The 15,050-nt window shown below is 47.8% G+C and overlaps 1 protein-coding gene across 2 annotated transcripts in view; it reads left to right on the forward strand.

The window, feature by feature from the left end:
• SLC8A3 (solute carrier family 8 member A3) overlaps positions 1–15,050 on the forward strand; it is a 112,766-nt gene that overhangs the window by 78,734 nt on the left and 18,982 nt on the right. For both annotated transcript variants that reach the window (XM_082283045.1, XM_082283046.1), the window contains one exon: positions 11,567–11,673. In XM_082283045.1, coding sequence (XP_082139171.1) covers positions 11,567–11,673 — 107 coding nt within the window. The remainder of the gene's footprint in view (positions 1–11,566; positions 11,674–15,050) is intronic.

The raw sequence follows: 15,050 nt of genomic DNA on the forward strand, positions 1-15,050 counted from the left end.
GAATCTGCAGCTTCTCCCAAGGCATGAGCTCCTGGAAATTCAGAAAATGGTCCTGTTTGGTTTTCCCAGTGTGGTTTTTTTTCTGTAAGAAACAAATAAAACAGCCCCAAAGAGCGAAATGAAAGTGTTGTAACTGAGTATCCTCTGCCGTATTTTCAGTGCTACAGAAGAGAACTGTGAGCCTGATCAAATGCACAGGGCCTTGGATAAAGATGCAGTATCTTGGCTCTATGTAAATAGTTGGGTATCCAACTTTGATTTTGCTGTGGCAATTCATTGTGCTGCCCCTTATCTTGGTCACAAGAAGCCTGTGACCGGAGCCAAAGCACCCCGACTCCAGCTCCAGCTCCTTTTGTTCATATATAATAATTGTATCTGCGGTGTGCAGAGCGGGCTCGTTTCAGGCTGGCAGCTGCACAGTGTTGTTTGCAGCTCATTAATTTCCTACAGATTTCTGCCTTGCTGCTTTGGATGTAGTGCAACTCCAGTGGCTGAGTGCTGAGTGCTGTCCTGCAGAGCTGAAAGCACTGTCTGCGTGGGTGTGTGGGAAGAGCAGGGTGAGGGAGGGGACAGAGGGACTTGCGAGGCTGGTATCTGGAGGCGTCCGTGATGGGAAAGTTGGCTTTGCTCTTCACCCTTTTTGATGTGCTTTGAGCACTGAAATCTGTGGATGCTGTCACATGCAGGAGCCAGAAAAGAGAGGGTGTTGAGATATCCCAGCTTCCGTGCTGGGAACTGCAGGGAGTATCCTGACCCTTCTTGAAAAGCTGAATTGCCTTGCCGGTGTTGTCCCAAAATAGGTTCTTTCACCTGGAATGCAAAAGGTCAATCCATACACTGAGACGAGGTATTTGACTGATTTACAGTTCTGTGCAGAAGGGGGTGCTGGGTGACAAATCCACAAAGCTAGCAGAAGGACTATAAAAACTTTTCACTATTTATACATTTTAGCAAACAAAGGCATTAATGTTCATTGGCTACAAGTTACATAGTGCTCTTATTAATTAGTGTTCTGTTGTCTATTGGTTAAATTATTTCAGTCCTCCGCTCTACCAGCTTTTCATTACTTCTCATGCTAATTAGTCCACATGTTCAGTCTTTCTCTTGAGTCCATTGGTTTCCTGAGTCAGTGCTTCATGAGTTGGTGGTTGCAACCTCCCCATGTCAAAATTACCTTTTGCTCAGTCAGAGCCGATTTTAGCACAGTTGCTGAGTTGGTTTTATTAGTTTCTTCCTTATCTTGGGATTTCTGCCAGATGTCCTTGTGGCCTCTAAATCCTGCATTCTTTGTGTCCACTTTCAATAGTATATGCTTCTCCCCAGGCTTTGTTAACCTCCCCCTGGGTTTGAGATCACTGAAGCGTGTCAAGCCCCAAACTTTTAACAAGCAAGTTCTGTCAACAAGTAATTTATCTTTCTAACACCTGGACATCAGCAGTGTAGTAATTGTAGGACAGCTCCTTGTCTGCCTCTGCTGTTGGCAGCAGAGACAAAGCCACCCCAGCTATGGCAGGAGCTGACCAAGTATGGAGTCACTATGAACTTAAAAGCAGCGTGGTAGCAGCAGGACATTCATGGAGTTCCCAGAGTTCTGTTTTGGCAAGCTCATGTCAATGGGGCCACACTCTCCCAAAGGAGCAGTGCTTGAAGGCCAGCCCCTTGTGTGTCTTCAAACCTGCCATGACAAAGCACTGAGCAATGTGTGGCAGGGTCATGCTGTGAGGCAATGCCAGAGGCTCATTTCGGCTAACAAGCTCCAGCAGTTCTTGCCCTAGGAGGAATTTAAAGCCTTCCCAGGCTGGCAAGGGTTGTTTTGAATCTAGTATTTCTCATTCCTCAACTTCCTCTCCCCCTCTGTCCCCACCTTCTCATCCTCACCAGCATCTCCATGGCAACCCTGTTGCTGAAGAATAGAGAAGACATCTAAATATAGCTTCCAAATCTACATGCCTTGAGTGAAAAGTCTAAAACAAGGGGTGACAGCCAATGACAAGTGTCTGTCTTGCAGGTGGAATTCAGGAGCACTGTGGTGGGACAGGGGGTCCCTTCCAGCTGAATTCTAGTTTTATGTTTGCTCAGGATATCTCAAGAGACTTTGAGGTAGTCCAGCCTACCCTGTCCTGTCCAGGGCACTCCTGGTCCTGCACCCTCTCAATCTTTGGAGCCATTCTCTAGAGCAAACAAAAGATCTCTAGTACTTTTTCTTGGCCATTGATACTCATGATGGACTTTGGTATTATAGGCATTTATTGTGGTGCATTAGACTCAGATGGAAGCAGTAAAATTCAAAGACCTTTAGTAAGGAATAAATGTCGTTCCTTCCTTTCTGCTTTCTTCTCTTCCTCCCTTTCTCCCTCCGTCCTTCCCTCCGTCCATCCCTCCATTCCTCCCTTCCTCCCTCCCTCGCCACAGTGTGGTTGTGGCTGAAGTTTTGCTCCTTTGAAAATTCCTTTCTAAGAGGAAAAGGGCACAGAATCTCCTCACTGAAGCTGTTTCCCTGGGAACCTGCCCAAGGTAGGGAGGAGAGAAATCTCTACACCCAGGGCCCTGGCAATGCTTTGCACCTACACCAGCCTGATACCCACCTCAACTGTCATGGGCTGCCAAGTTGAATTATTGCTTGTACCAGACATGTACTTATTGTACAGACCTCAACAAACAGCTCCAGAGGCTGTTGAAATTTTGTCTGCTCTCCCCTGGCCCTGAAGCATCAAATCTCATAGGGTCAGCAAGAAGAACCTGACTTGGAGCAGGCCAGATGAGGGCCCACATGTGTCTGTACACACAGCTTCAATATTTGAACCCAAGCAGCTTTATTAAACTGAATAAGGAAAAGAAAACCTGTGGAGCTGGGCTGTTATGCTTGTACAACCCAACTTAAATAGCTCAGCTGATCAGCAACATGGACTCAGCTGAGAGGGGGGGGAGGTTTGACAAGCTCTGATCTTTCCTTTTTTCTCAGAAGTTCTTAAAAACAAACTGTGGCATCTTTCCTTGAAGAACCCTGTATGTTAGAGTATTTTATCATGTTTCAACTAAGTGAAATATAGAGTGCTTTGGATATCTTGTCTGGCAGGGCTGACTGCATTATGGAAGCTCACAGAGCATTTTTTTGGTGCCTCCCTACCATGCTCTTTCCAGCTCTTCAGGGCTTCCAAGTTGAGTGTGAGACATTTGCCGTTCACTAGCTCCAGTGGTGATTCCCATGGCTGACACCTGGATATACCACATCTCTTGAGCTGCCCTGAATAACATATTAGGCACTTAAGGATTTTTTTGCATGGCACAGAAGTGCTTAATGGGCTCACTTGCAACTTAGCAGCTCTGATTTCTCATTGCTGGTGCAGTTATTTGCACTGGTACAACGTAGGTGTGAAACACTGTCATGCGATGTTGGCAGCATTTCATGTCTCTTGGCGCTGTTGGGTGGCAGTGGGAAGCGAGGGCTGGGCTGCTGTGCAAGAAACAGGCACAAACTGAAAGATGAAGATGACCAGAAAGACAAAGAAACTCCTTTAGTGTTGTCATCTGGGATGGAGGAACCACAACAGGCAAATTTTTTTTTTTTTAATTTGGATTTATCTTTTTAACAGCTATCACTATAAATCTTTCACTGGTAACACTTTAAAGTTTTCTTATACAAGTAAAGACTAGAAAATACAGCTCTTAGTCTTGGCTATGTCCCTTTAATTATCATGTGTCAGCTACTAAAGCATTTTCAATAGTTCTAATTGAAGCATTAGCCAATTTACTAATTATCCAAGATTACGTGGGGAATACACAAAGGGAAGATGCCTTTCCGTGTCAGTATTTCCTCCTTTATGCCTTAGGAGATCTGGTGTGATGGGAACAAACTACACGACTAACAGCCAGCCAGGCAGAGCCCCTGAGCTCCTGGTGGTCCTGCACATTGTCCCACACAGTCCTGGGGAGCAGGCATGAAGGGTCACACAAGGTTTTGGCCTGGGGTTGTAGTCTCCACCTCAGGGTACAGCCACTTCTTGCACAGTGTCTTCTCCAGTGAACCTTTTCCCCTGTGCCTGTGAGCTGCTGGAGCAGAGCTGGATGTTTCTGGCCCTGGCTGTTGCAGGAGTGGAGCAGAAATCCCTTGTGTGCTGCATGTGTGGCAGGGATAGAGGTTTGCAGAAGGGCTCTGGGTCTCCTGGGCCGGTCTCAGACCCTGCCTGTGCAGGAGGAACAGCAGGGACACAGGAAGCCACTCCAGGGGGCAGTGCCAAAGGCTTCTTCCCCCTCCTGCCTTGTCAGTCTGGGTGGACATTACAAAGGGCTTTCTAGGGGTAAAGAGTTGAAATATGGGGAAAGATTGTCCAGTAAACCATCTTTATAATGTGGCTTTTAGGAAGCAGTTGGGCAACACCTACTTGTCAGGAATGGCTTGGTGGGAATGGCTCTGCCCAGAGGCAGGGTGCTAGTTGTTTGCAGACCTATTTTCTGAGGTCTTTTAGTTCCCTTAGGACCTAAATAGACTTCAGCAAGGAAGAGGAGGTGCCCTGCTGAAGTGCACAGCTCCTTCAAGTGGGAACCACGTCAGATGAAGCAGAATAAGTTGATACTCATATGAATAAGTGATGCTTCCACCACCATTTCAAGCTCTCTCTGCTCTTTTCCCTCATCTTCTTTCTGGCTGCATCACTGTATCATCTGCTACCTTAGGAGTTCAAAGCAAGTAGGGACTGTCCCCTATCAAGTCCCTGTGAGAAATAAGGATCACGGGCACTGCATAGATATAGAAACTAAAGTATGCAAGTATCAACTGACTTGCTTGTATGGCTTCAGGCTTGACAGGAGAAATACATAGGTCATATAGTGATTAGCTCTGCAAAGAGGCTTGTTTTAATGAGAAGATGATAGTTATCTGATAATTTATCAGCTGATTTTAATTAAAAGATAACTAGTTACCATCTGGTTACCCCATAAGCCAACTTGACAACAAAAGAGAAAACACGGAAGAGAAAAAACTCAGTTTCTGGGGATGGCTTTTGACTGTGTTACTTTATAGCTGACTGGCTGGTCGTGAAACTGTTCGGGCTGTCCCCCATGTGCTTGCTACACAAAGTAGGATAACTTTTGCACAGCTGCTCTTCCAAGGTCCTCATGAACAACACAGCCAGTTCTTGGAAACTGGCCTGCCGTGGCTTGTCTCCAGCTTCTGCACCAGTACGAGTTCTTCTGTAACTCAAACATCAGCAATGTGCACATCAATGATCTGCTTGAAACTGTGTTCTGACAGTTCATCTATCCTGTTGACATCTGCTTAGTTAATTGGTACCAACATCTAATCTGACCTTGAAGGCACCTTCAGTTCTGACCTTTCTGCTAGAACAAACTGTGACTATTCCCAGTGGCTGCAGCTGGAGGCTTGAAAAGCTGTTCCCCCTCTCCATAATCCCCATGGGAATCAAAAAATATTCTTTCATAAACAGGATCTTAAGACCAATGTGCAACCTGCCTGTATTGGTCATAATCTGGATAGGTTCTTAAATTACCATGATTTTTTCTTGAAATTAAGATCACTTAGCATCTCCTTGGTGAGTTTAGTGAATCTGCTTTTGGATCTAATGATTCTGCCCTTCAAACACTTCCTGTCTTTGTCTGTCCTATATGACTGCATAATTCTTGGCTTTAAAATTGCTCAGTTTGTTACTCTGGGTTATTGATGCACAACCTCATATAACCATGGGCATCAAATCAGGCTTCTTTTGCTGGCTTCTTCACCTTTCCTGTGAGCACTGTCACATTGCTGTGTTAAATATCCACCTCCCAGTGAACTGGGCAAAGACAGATCCCCACTATTCATAACCTTATTTAATCCCTTCTGGTTTGCCTCAAGCACACAGCATTGCCAGCCAGTCAAAGCAGGCAGTTTTCCTGCTTTCTCCTGCACTGGGTGGCATAATCTTGAGTCCTGTGTGGAGTTTGGGGCACCACAAAGTAAAAAAGGCATTAAGCTGTTAGAGAGTGTCCAAAGGAGGGCCATGAGGATGGTGAAGGGTCTGGAGGAGAAGCCGTATGAGGAGCAGCTGAGGTCACTTGGTCTGTTCAGCCAGGAGGAGACTGAGGGGAGACCTCATTGTTGTCTTCAGCATCCTCATGAGGGGAAACGTCAGAGCAGGTGCTGATCTCTCCTCTCTGGTGACCAATGACAGGACTTGAGGAAAAAACATGATGCTGTGTTGGGGGAGGTTTAGGTAAGATACCAGGAAAAAGTTTTTCACCCAGACGGTGGCTGGGCACTGGGACAGGTTCTCCAGGGTAGTGGTCACAGCACCAGCCTGACAGAATTCAAGAAGCATTTGGACAATGCTCTCAGGTACATGGTATTATTGTTGGGGTATCCTGCCCAGGGCCAGGAGTTGGCCTCAATGAGCCTGGTGGGTCCTTTCCAACTCAGCATATTCTATGATTCTATGACTTCTCTATGAAGTCTTCTAGCAGAGCAGGTAGGCCCTATCTGTTGCTTCACATTGAAACCCCAACCCTGTGCAGAGCTCTGGGGAAGAGTCAGACTGGTACCACATGCTTTGAGCTTCATGCTGCAGGAACCTGCACCCACAGCAAATCAGATGAAGATGTGGGTATATCAAGATGTGTCAAGAACACAGTGGCTTGATCCAAGGTGTATGCACTAATGATTCACGTTAATAAGTGACTGAACATCTCCTGGTACATTTCACTGCCCCAGGGATGTTTACCTTGCTGTGCTTTTCATCCTGGCTAACAGCATCCCACCAGGGACTCTAAACTGTGCCCTTGCACAGCCCTGCCTGTTTCAGTGGTATATACTATGTGACATCTCCTGACTTGCACTGTTTTTAGAGCTGTTTCACATTCCAGAGTCACACAGACACACACAGACACATCCTCTTAATCTTCTCAGCAATAATTCCTGCAAATGAGAGTGTCCGCACAAAGAGATACTCAGTATTTTCTAGCACATTAATCAAATAACCATCCAGTTGTTGCCTTATGTGTTGGAAGTGGACGTGTTGTCAAATAAAATGATTTTATAGATTATCTTCTGTACTTCCCAGATGAGGAATTTAGGAACATCATGTGCACAAGGTCCTTTAGGAGAAGATCGATGTCTATTCATTTTATCTTCTGTTGCTTACTCAGGGAAATCTCATTCTTAATGTTGCTCCCCAGAGGAGCTTTTCCATCCCTAACTTCTAAAATCAGTGGTTGTTTCTAAGTGCATATTGTAAGCAGAGCCTGGACTGCATTCATCTGAGGACTATTGGGTGGCAGCTTGCAATGACCTCAGAGAAAAAGAAGCAAGTGAGCAGCTATCCTGACCTCTGTATGGCCAGGTGTGTTCCCTGGGAGTGCTGGCTTTTGTCTTGCCCTGCTGTGTCACAGGCCAAACTGAAAGCATTGCTCAGTCTGCTGAAAGCTCCACCGAGGCCTGAATTAAAGAGCCCTTCCCATCACTGTACTCATGCAGGTGTTGAGATTGGACTGTGCTGTGGCTTGGTGCTGGCAGTGGGGCTTTGTGTTTTGCAGAGTGGCTCCTTGCTGCCAGGAGAGGTTTTTGGGTGGTCTCTGTTGTTCTCTGCTTTTGAGCTGTCTGAGTATGTCTTGGCCCCCGTCAAACTGTCAGAGACAGTAGGGAAGGCTGCAAAGTGTCACACTTCACTGTGTGAAGTGGCCAGAGGCTGGGGAATGAAAGCTGCTCAGCTGAGCAAGGTAGGCTTCAGATTCCTTGCTTCCCATTGTGGTGAGCATGCCCATCAGGGCTACTGCACTGCCAGCCCCTCTCGTGCCTGCCTCTGCCTCCATTAATTTCGAGAAGCTGTCATGATGTTCTTGCAGCAAAATGTTCCCAAGCCTCCTGCTCCCACACGCTCTCTGCCTCTCGGTGTCCTTCTGTCACATCTCTCACATTAATGTGATGTCTTCCTGGGGCAGTGTTAAACTCCAGCTCTTCTCTCCATCCATCTCCTCTCCTCTTCGTGCCTTCCGAGGAGGCAGCTCTTGGTGTAGCTGCAGGTGAGAGATGAGATTGTGTGGGAGCAATCGGTGTTTTGGCTTCCAGACAATTTCTGACAGCTCAGGACACAGCTGTATTTATTGTTGCTTTCATAGGCCTGGAGAGGAGCGAAATGCTCGCAGTGGTAGGGAAGCTGCAGAGCAGGGGAAAGGGCAGCCCTCACCAGCCACAGCGGACTGGGAGGGGTGGCCTGATGGGCCACCACAACCCCCCCTCTGTCAGCACTGACTTTTCTGTGGTGACAGGTATGGGAGCAGCCAGCCAAGAGAAGGGCACTTCCCCTCAAGGGTGCAAACCCAGCCCTGTGCCCCTATCTGTGCAGGCTGCAGAGTGGCCCAGGAGCAGGGATGCCACTCTTCCCTCTGCCACAAAATCCCAGTGAAAGGTTAACCGCTCCCTGTTATGTGGCACTGGGTGTGTGAGCTCTCGCCTGCCTCCCCCGTCACTGCACAGTATTTGCCAACTTCTGCCCTGCTCCTTTCCTCCTTGCACAGGGAGGTCTGGCAATGCACTGACTCTGGAGCAAGAGCTGGCAGTGGCTGCAGTTTGGCTCCCATCACCCCCCATCCCACCCCACCTGGGTCCCCAAGCATCACCTCCAGGCTCCTGCTGTGTTCCCAAGGCTTTAATGGGGTGGAGAACCTGCTGGGCACTCACCACCTCTCAGCAAAGCTGGGAAGGTTGGGCGCCACCTTCTTTGGGATTCAATCAGATGGGGAGAGGGGGTGCAAGGCCCAGCCTGTGTCCATGGAGGGCACCTGTAGCTTTGATCTGTCCTTCACCTCTTGTTTAAGAGCTGAGTAAAAGGTCCTTTTCTCCTTAAACGCTTGTAGCAAATGAGGAAACCAGGAATTTACTCATTGGTCACCAAATTCAGACTCTCTTTTTGGAAAAGCCACCTGATGCTTGAGTATGTGGTCATGGTCCAGTTTGCAGCAGAGCTGAGTTAGTCTAGGAGCCCAGAAGGTTTGCATTCCTGACTGAAGGGGACCTGCTTTTGCAAAGCCAGCATTTTGCCATGCTAGCCTCTAGGGATCCCCAGCAAGTCTTTCTCTTTCTTAAACTGTTTTTATCTTTTTTTTTACAATAAAAAGAAGACTACTTTAAGGAAATCTCAGCACTGTGGAAGTGCTTAGTAGGGCACATAGAGCTCCTTGTGCTTAACAATGTGCATGCAGTGAGGGGAAGGGAAGGGAAGGGAAGGGAAGGGAAGGGAAGGGAAGGGAAGGGAAGGGAAGGGAAGGGAAGGGAAGGGAAGGGAAGGGAAGGGAAGGGAAGGGAAGGGAAGGGAAGGGAAGGGAAGGGAAGGGAAGGGAAGGTTGTATGAAAGAAAACTCAAATGGTTTGCATGCATAATATTAACTGTATAAAGCCTTAGAATAGCTTTGTCACAATAAGCTGACCCCCAGGAAACAGGGTCTGTGGTGTTTTTTCCAAATTTTTGCAGACAAGCAATACCGAGTATTTTGAAGCTCCTAGAATGGTAAAACCATAAGCAATGGTAGTTATGAATAAGATTTTTAAAAGCAACCCACGTCCGGGAAGCACTGGCTGCTTTTGACAATCCCACATTCTGTTTTGTAGTAATGAGCAAGGAAAAGATCAGAGCTATGAATCAGCTGTAGGTTTACCTCAGCAAATTGAACAAGCTTTGCAAAGTATCAGGGGCCCAGATAACATCTGGTTCAAAAGCCGAATTCAACATCTCCAACAAAAATGCAACAAAAAATCATCGTGATGAAGTCTTAACAGAGCAGCAACATTTACACAGGAGAGATACCATTTAAAATCCTACATCCTTATGGCTGGATTAGCTGAGATTGAAGGAGTCTAGAGAGGGGAAAGGAGGCTTGCTGGCATTGGTGCAGAGTATGGGTAGAGCAAGCACTGGCAAAAATAAAGCTAATTTAGCTCAGAGAGAAGAACTGGAGGTGATTTTTCTTGCATACTCCTGCACTGGATAGGGTAGGCAGAGGTTGTCCAAACTCTACTCCTACCCCTATGCCATCATTTGAAAGACAAGGGTTGGGACAAAGATCAAGACCAGAGTCAGCACAGGGAACAGGATTTCCACAGCCAGAGTGCAGGAGCAATTATAACTTGAGGGTCAAATTGTAGGATGACCGAATAATTTTGTGGTCATTAACGATGTCAGTAGGAATGCAAGCTGCAGTGATGATGCTCCCATACTGTGCTGAAATGGTGATTTTCCAGAGGCTGCTGGCCATGGCAGCATCCCCAGGGTGGGGATCACAGCATCCCCAGGGTGCAGGGCTGGACTGCTTATTCTCTGAAACACTGTGGGATCAAAGATACTGGGTATATTTAATGCCAAAGGCTACAGGCTGAGGCACATGGAGATTTGAATTTGGGTCTGTTTTTCCAGATTATGTGATTGCCAGTCCTGCTTTTCTCTTCTTTCCCATTGCCAGTCAAGACTGATTGTGCACAGCGTGCACCTGGGGCTGATCTGACTGCTCACAATGGGCAGGAAGAAAGAGGAGGTTGTAGCTGCAGGGCCATGTGTGGGTACAGAGCTGTGGGAAGCAGGGGATCTTTCACTGGCAGAAGGAGCAACTTGCCTGGTTGCTCTTGGGGCAATTGTTTTGAGGTAAGGGAAATGCTTTTTATGTGGAACTGACTTCTGGTTTAAAAAATGCAGTTCCAGCTTGGGGTTGGGGTTAACTGGAAGTCCAGGACCCCAAGGTGGCCAGCATATGCCTGTTCAGAGGAGTTACATGTGTAGGCAGTGTTGTATTGGTGTTACACCAGCTCAGAATCAAAGCACCAAATCTCTTCAGTCACAAGCAAGGGATGGGACTGCAGGAAACTTTGCAGCCACTGGGAAAATGAGGGGAGTGCAGGGGTCATTTTGAGCTTGCAACAGTCAGTGCAGCCTGGCTGTAAGGAGGCAGTGGGTTGGCAGAGTCTTTGACTTGTTTCTCTTGTTCCCCTTGCATGTGAAAGTTGTGGGACAGTAACCTCTGCATAGGGCATGCATTTGTTGTGAAGGAAACCATGGCACAGTGAGCACTTCTTTTCCTAAAAAATGGTCCAAGAACTTGTAAGAAATTTGCTAAAGGAGAGACACAGGATCTGCTGCCCAGCTGCTCCAGCAGCCAGCACTTCTCAGAGCAGGCCAATGAAGCTGAGGCAGCAGCATGGTGCCAGTGGGGTGTGTGTGCTTGTGTGGCTGCTGTTGTACGTGTGTGTGTGTGCACAGGGGTAACAGGGTGAGGGGAGCCTGCCTCTCTGCTGGCATCAGACCTCACTGCTCACAGGATGAGCCCTGAGCCAGTTTGCTGGGGGATTGTTTTTGTCTAACTTCACTTTGTAGTTTGGCCTGCCATTCTGCCCTTGGGTTAAACAGAAAATTGGCCAGTGTCACTTGGCAGAAGGGGGGCTTTAGCCTTTCTCAAAGGGTCATGTTGAGTTTGTTCAGTGGGTGAGAAAACTTTGACTCTCTAATGTACCCATTTAACGCCTTCCTTCCTTGACTTTTGCTTCTCTGTTCCCCTCTCACCTTTATGACCCTTATTATTTTTCCGTCCACAGCAAAACAGTTCACATCAAGGTAATTGATGATGAGGAGTATGAAAAAACCAAGAATTTCTTCATTGAGCTGATGAGCCCCCGCATGGTGGATATGAGTTTACAGAAAGGTGTAGTACTGGCCCTGCAGACTAACATTAACGTTCTTCTTTCCTCCTCTCTTCCATCTCCTTCCTCCTCCTCTCCTCCTCTTCCTCTGATGTCTCTCTGTCTCCAACTGCTCTGCCCTAAATACTGCTGTGCGCGCACACTGTGTCACATGGTACCCATGGGGTGGCATGGGGAGTGATGCTGGGGCTGCTGAGAGGCAAAGTGGTGAGGGGAGGAGAGAGAGCAGGATGGAGAGCAGTCCTGCTTGTCCATATTTCTGTGGTGACATGAGAGGAACCTTCTGCCATCCCCACTGGAGGGTCCAAACAAATTTTGTAGTGTCAGTGGGAAGATGCTGGCTAGAAACACATCCAGCATCTCAGGAGACCATTGCCCAGCCCTGGTCCTATGGGTTGTTCCAGTCAGACCTGTGTTAGAAAGAGAGGGGAATCAAGGCCTGGCAGAGAAGCAGCTCTGTGACTTCTGAGAAGGTCTGGGCAAAGGCTGTGCAACCCCTGGTCTGGTTGCCACAGAGCAACTCTGGGAGCAGGAGCTGAGGACAAGGACGAGCTGATGTCCGCTTGGGTTTGCCTGGGGGCTCACAGCATCTGTGTGCATTGCAGGGGTACTGGAGGGAGCCACATGAGCTGGCCTCAGGGAGAAGAGGCTAGCCCTGCTCCAGTGCCCAGGGCATTTCCTTTTGAGCCTTGGAGTCATTGTCCCATTGTGTCCCCTGTGAGGTCCCAGCAAAGCTGTCCATTCCCTGGGAAGGCTTTGTCTTCATTTGGGGAACAGGAGAGGAGGATGAGGTAGATACTATCAAGGAGAGAAAGCAGTAAGATGTGCCATTTTAAAAATGGGAGTTAGAACCATCAGCCTCCCTTGCAGCTGGTGGAGTTGTAGCCACTGGCAGAGACCTACCTCACCCCACTGGGAAATGTGTCTCTCTCTTCTCCTCTGGTTCCTAGCCCAGAGTCCTTGCAAATTTATTATTAATCATGAGGATATTATTACTGTATTTATTATTAATGGTAAGAAGAAATTGGTCTTCCAGCTAAAACACAGTGGGTAGCTCAGGACGGTGGTCCCTGGCACTTTTCAGGCAGCCAATACCCTTTCCATTACCATCTGACACTGAAAAAAATGCGCTGCAGAAGTCACCTTCCACTAACCATCAGCAAGGTCCTCCTCCCACTTTTCCCTCCCTCCTCACTCCCTTGCCAGCCCCCTCTGCCCTAACACCCCCGCTCCCGAGGAGCCGCTGCGAGGATGCCGTGTCCGACAGGCAGGCCAACGCACACCGCCCCAGCGGGAAGGGGCTGCGTGCCAGGAGCCCGCGCCGCCGCCGCTGCTGCTGCCGCCTCACCTCCAGCCAGCCGACCCGCTGTACACAGTTGTCTCTCTTGTTGTCCCTACAGGAAGACCATAAGGGTTAAGATAGTAGATGAGGAGGAATACGAAAGGCAGGAGAATTTCTTCATTGCCCTTGGTGAACCGCAATGGATGGAACGAGGAATATCAGGTGTGAGATCCTTTATGAAAAAAAATGAAAAAAAGAAAAAAATCCAGAATCAAGTATCCAAACCCCAAATCCAGAAAATATAACCTTCTTTCTCCTCCTTACCCTTCCTCCTTTTCTCCTCCTCCTGTAGAGGGATCGACTTTTACTCTTTGCCCTCCTGTATTCTTGCTCTTACCTGTTTCTGTGTGATCTCTGCCTTAAGAGCCTAGCTTACTTCTGATCCTCCTTTTGTGCAATGCTTGAGCCTCGGAGGCTGTGTTATTTTGATTGGGTTCCCTTGTCTTGATCTGTTTTTTGTTCTGAGCACACCTCTGCTGTTCTCCCTGCTCCTGCTTCTTTGCCAGGACCTTGGGGAATGCAAAAGGCAAGAGAAGGGTGTAATGCATGGCTGCCCCTTTCAGCTCCTCCTGTACTCCCTCCTGTCCTTCCCTCTGTTGTTGCCTCTAGTGGCATTACTTTGGTGCTCTTGGGTCCCTATGAAGTGTGGTGAAAAGCCCATAGGAGAAGAGGGAAGGTGTGAAGTAACTTGGCTTGCTTTTTTTGGGAAGTGGTTCTTCATGTCTTCCGTTTGAAAACCCCTTTAATGTGTCACAGACAATCACAGTCTGTCATGCAGAGGGTGTGAAGCTCTGCTGAGGTCCTACTTCATCAGCAGTGAGAGCCAGGATCTCCCAGCAGACCAGGATTCATAGTTGGAATAAACCCAGACTTATGGTTGTGTCTTGCCTCCATGCATCTTTGGCCTTGTCCTATATGGTTTGACCTCTTTCTCACTGAGTCTTGCCACTGGCTTCACTAGCTTTGGGGTGGCCTGGGAGGGCCAAGACTTAAACAGAGGCACTTCACAAAAGGGAATTCAAATCCACCTTCTGGGTGCCTGTTACAGAGTAGAGCCAGATGTGCGTGGCCACAGGCTTATTTCTGCTCTCAGGTGCTGCTGTCGGTGATGGGACACCTGGCAGCTGCCCGTGCACTGCACAGCACAGCTTTCCCTTGCTGAAATGTCTTCTGTCTCTTACCTCACCAGCACAGCAGCTGCCCTCTGGCCAGTCCAAGCACCCATACACAGCTCCATAGGATGTTCAGGATAGACACAGGTTACATTGGCATGTCAGTATCATATAAGCATCCGTGGACTTGTAAAATGTAAACCCATATTTTAATGCTGTCAGACTGCTTCCTGCAGCCCGTAGGCAATGAGGGATATCAGGTTTCACTTTGTCAAGCACAGGCCCTTGGCTTTCACCTAAGTCCAACTGCTCTTGAGCAGAAGCAGTGACCAACCTTGCCATATCCCATAGGAGTATGTCCCAGCAATCAGTTGCCCTCCAAGGTAAAGATGTGAGCATGGCTGCTAGGTAGAAGTTGTCTGGCCTCAGCTTGTAGCCACTAGTTATTTTACTGCTTTTTTCCCATCATATAAAAGAACTATATAGTGCCACAGCTTCCATGTAGGTATCTGTTCACTACACCCATGCAGTCCCTTCCCATCCATGAGTCCAGGAGATCCAGGAGGAAAATCACAGGCCTCTGGCCTTCTGCTTACGCACTTGGCAGCTTGGAGCAACACCGTGAATTTTTTCTCAGCTGTCTGTTCTCTGTGAATCCTGAATCCTTTTCTAAACAATGAGCAGAATAAGGATACAGAGTCAGAATTGGGCTGTTTCTATGAAGTCCCACATTTCTTTTTCCTATACAGATTGTGTTGCACCTGGCTGAATAAGAAAAAGTGTTTGAAAAAAATCCAAATGGCCCCTGAAGTGGACCAGTTGTAAAACGTCCTCATTATTATTAGGACTACGAAGCCAGTTTGCTGTATCATGTATCTCTTATTTACATCAATATCAGCTGGAGTCAGTGTGACTGAGTTGCAAC

This window comes from Coloeus monedula (assembly GCF_965178545.1).
Source record: "Coloeus monedula genome assembly, chromosome: 6".
Classification (NCBI taxonomy): Eukaryota; Metazoa; Chordata; class Aves; order Passeriformes; family Corvidae; genus Coloeus; species Coloeus monedula.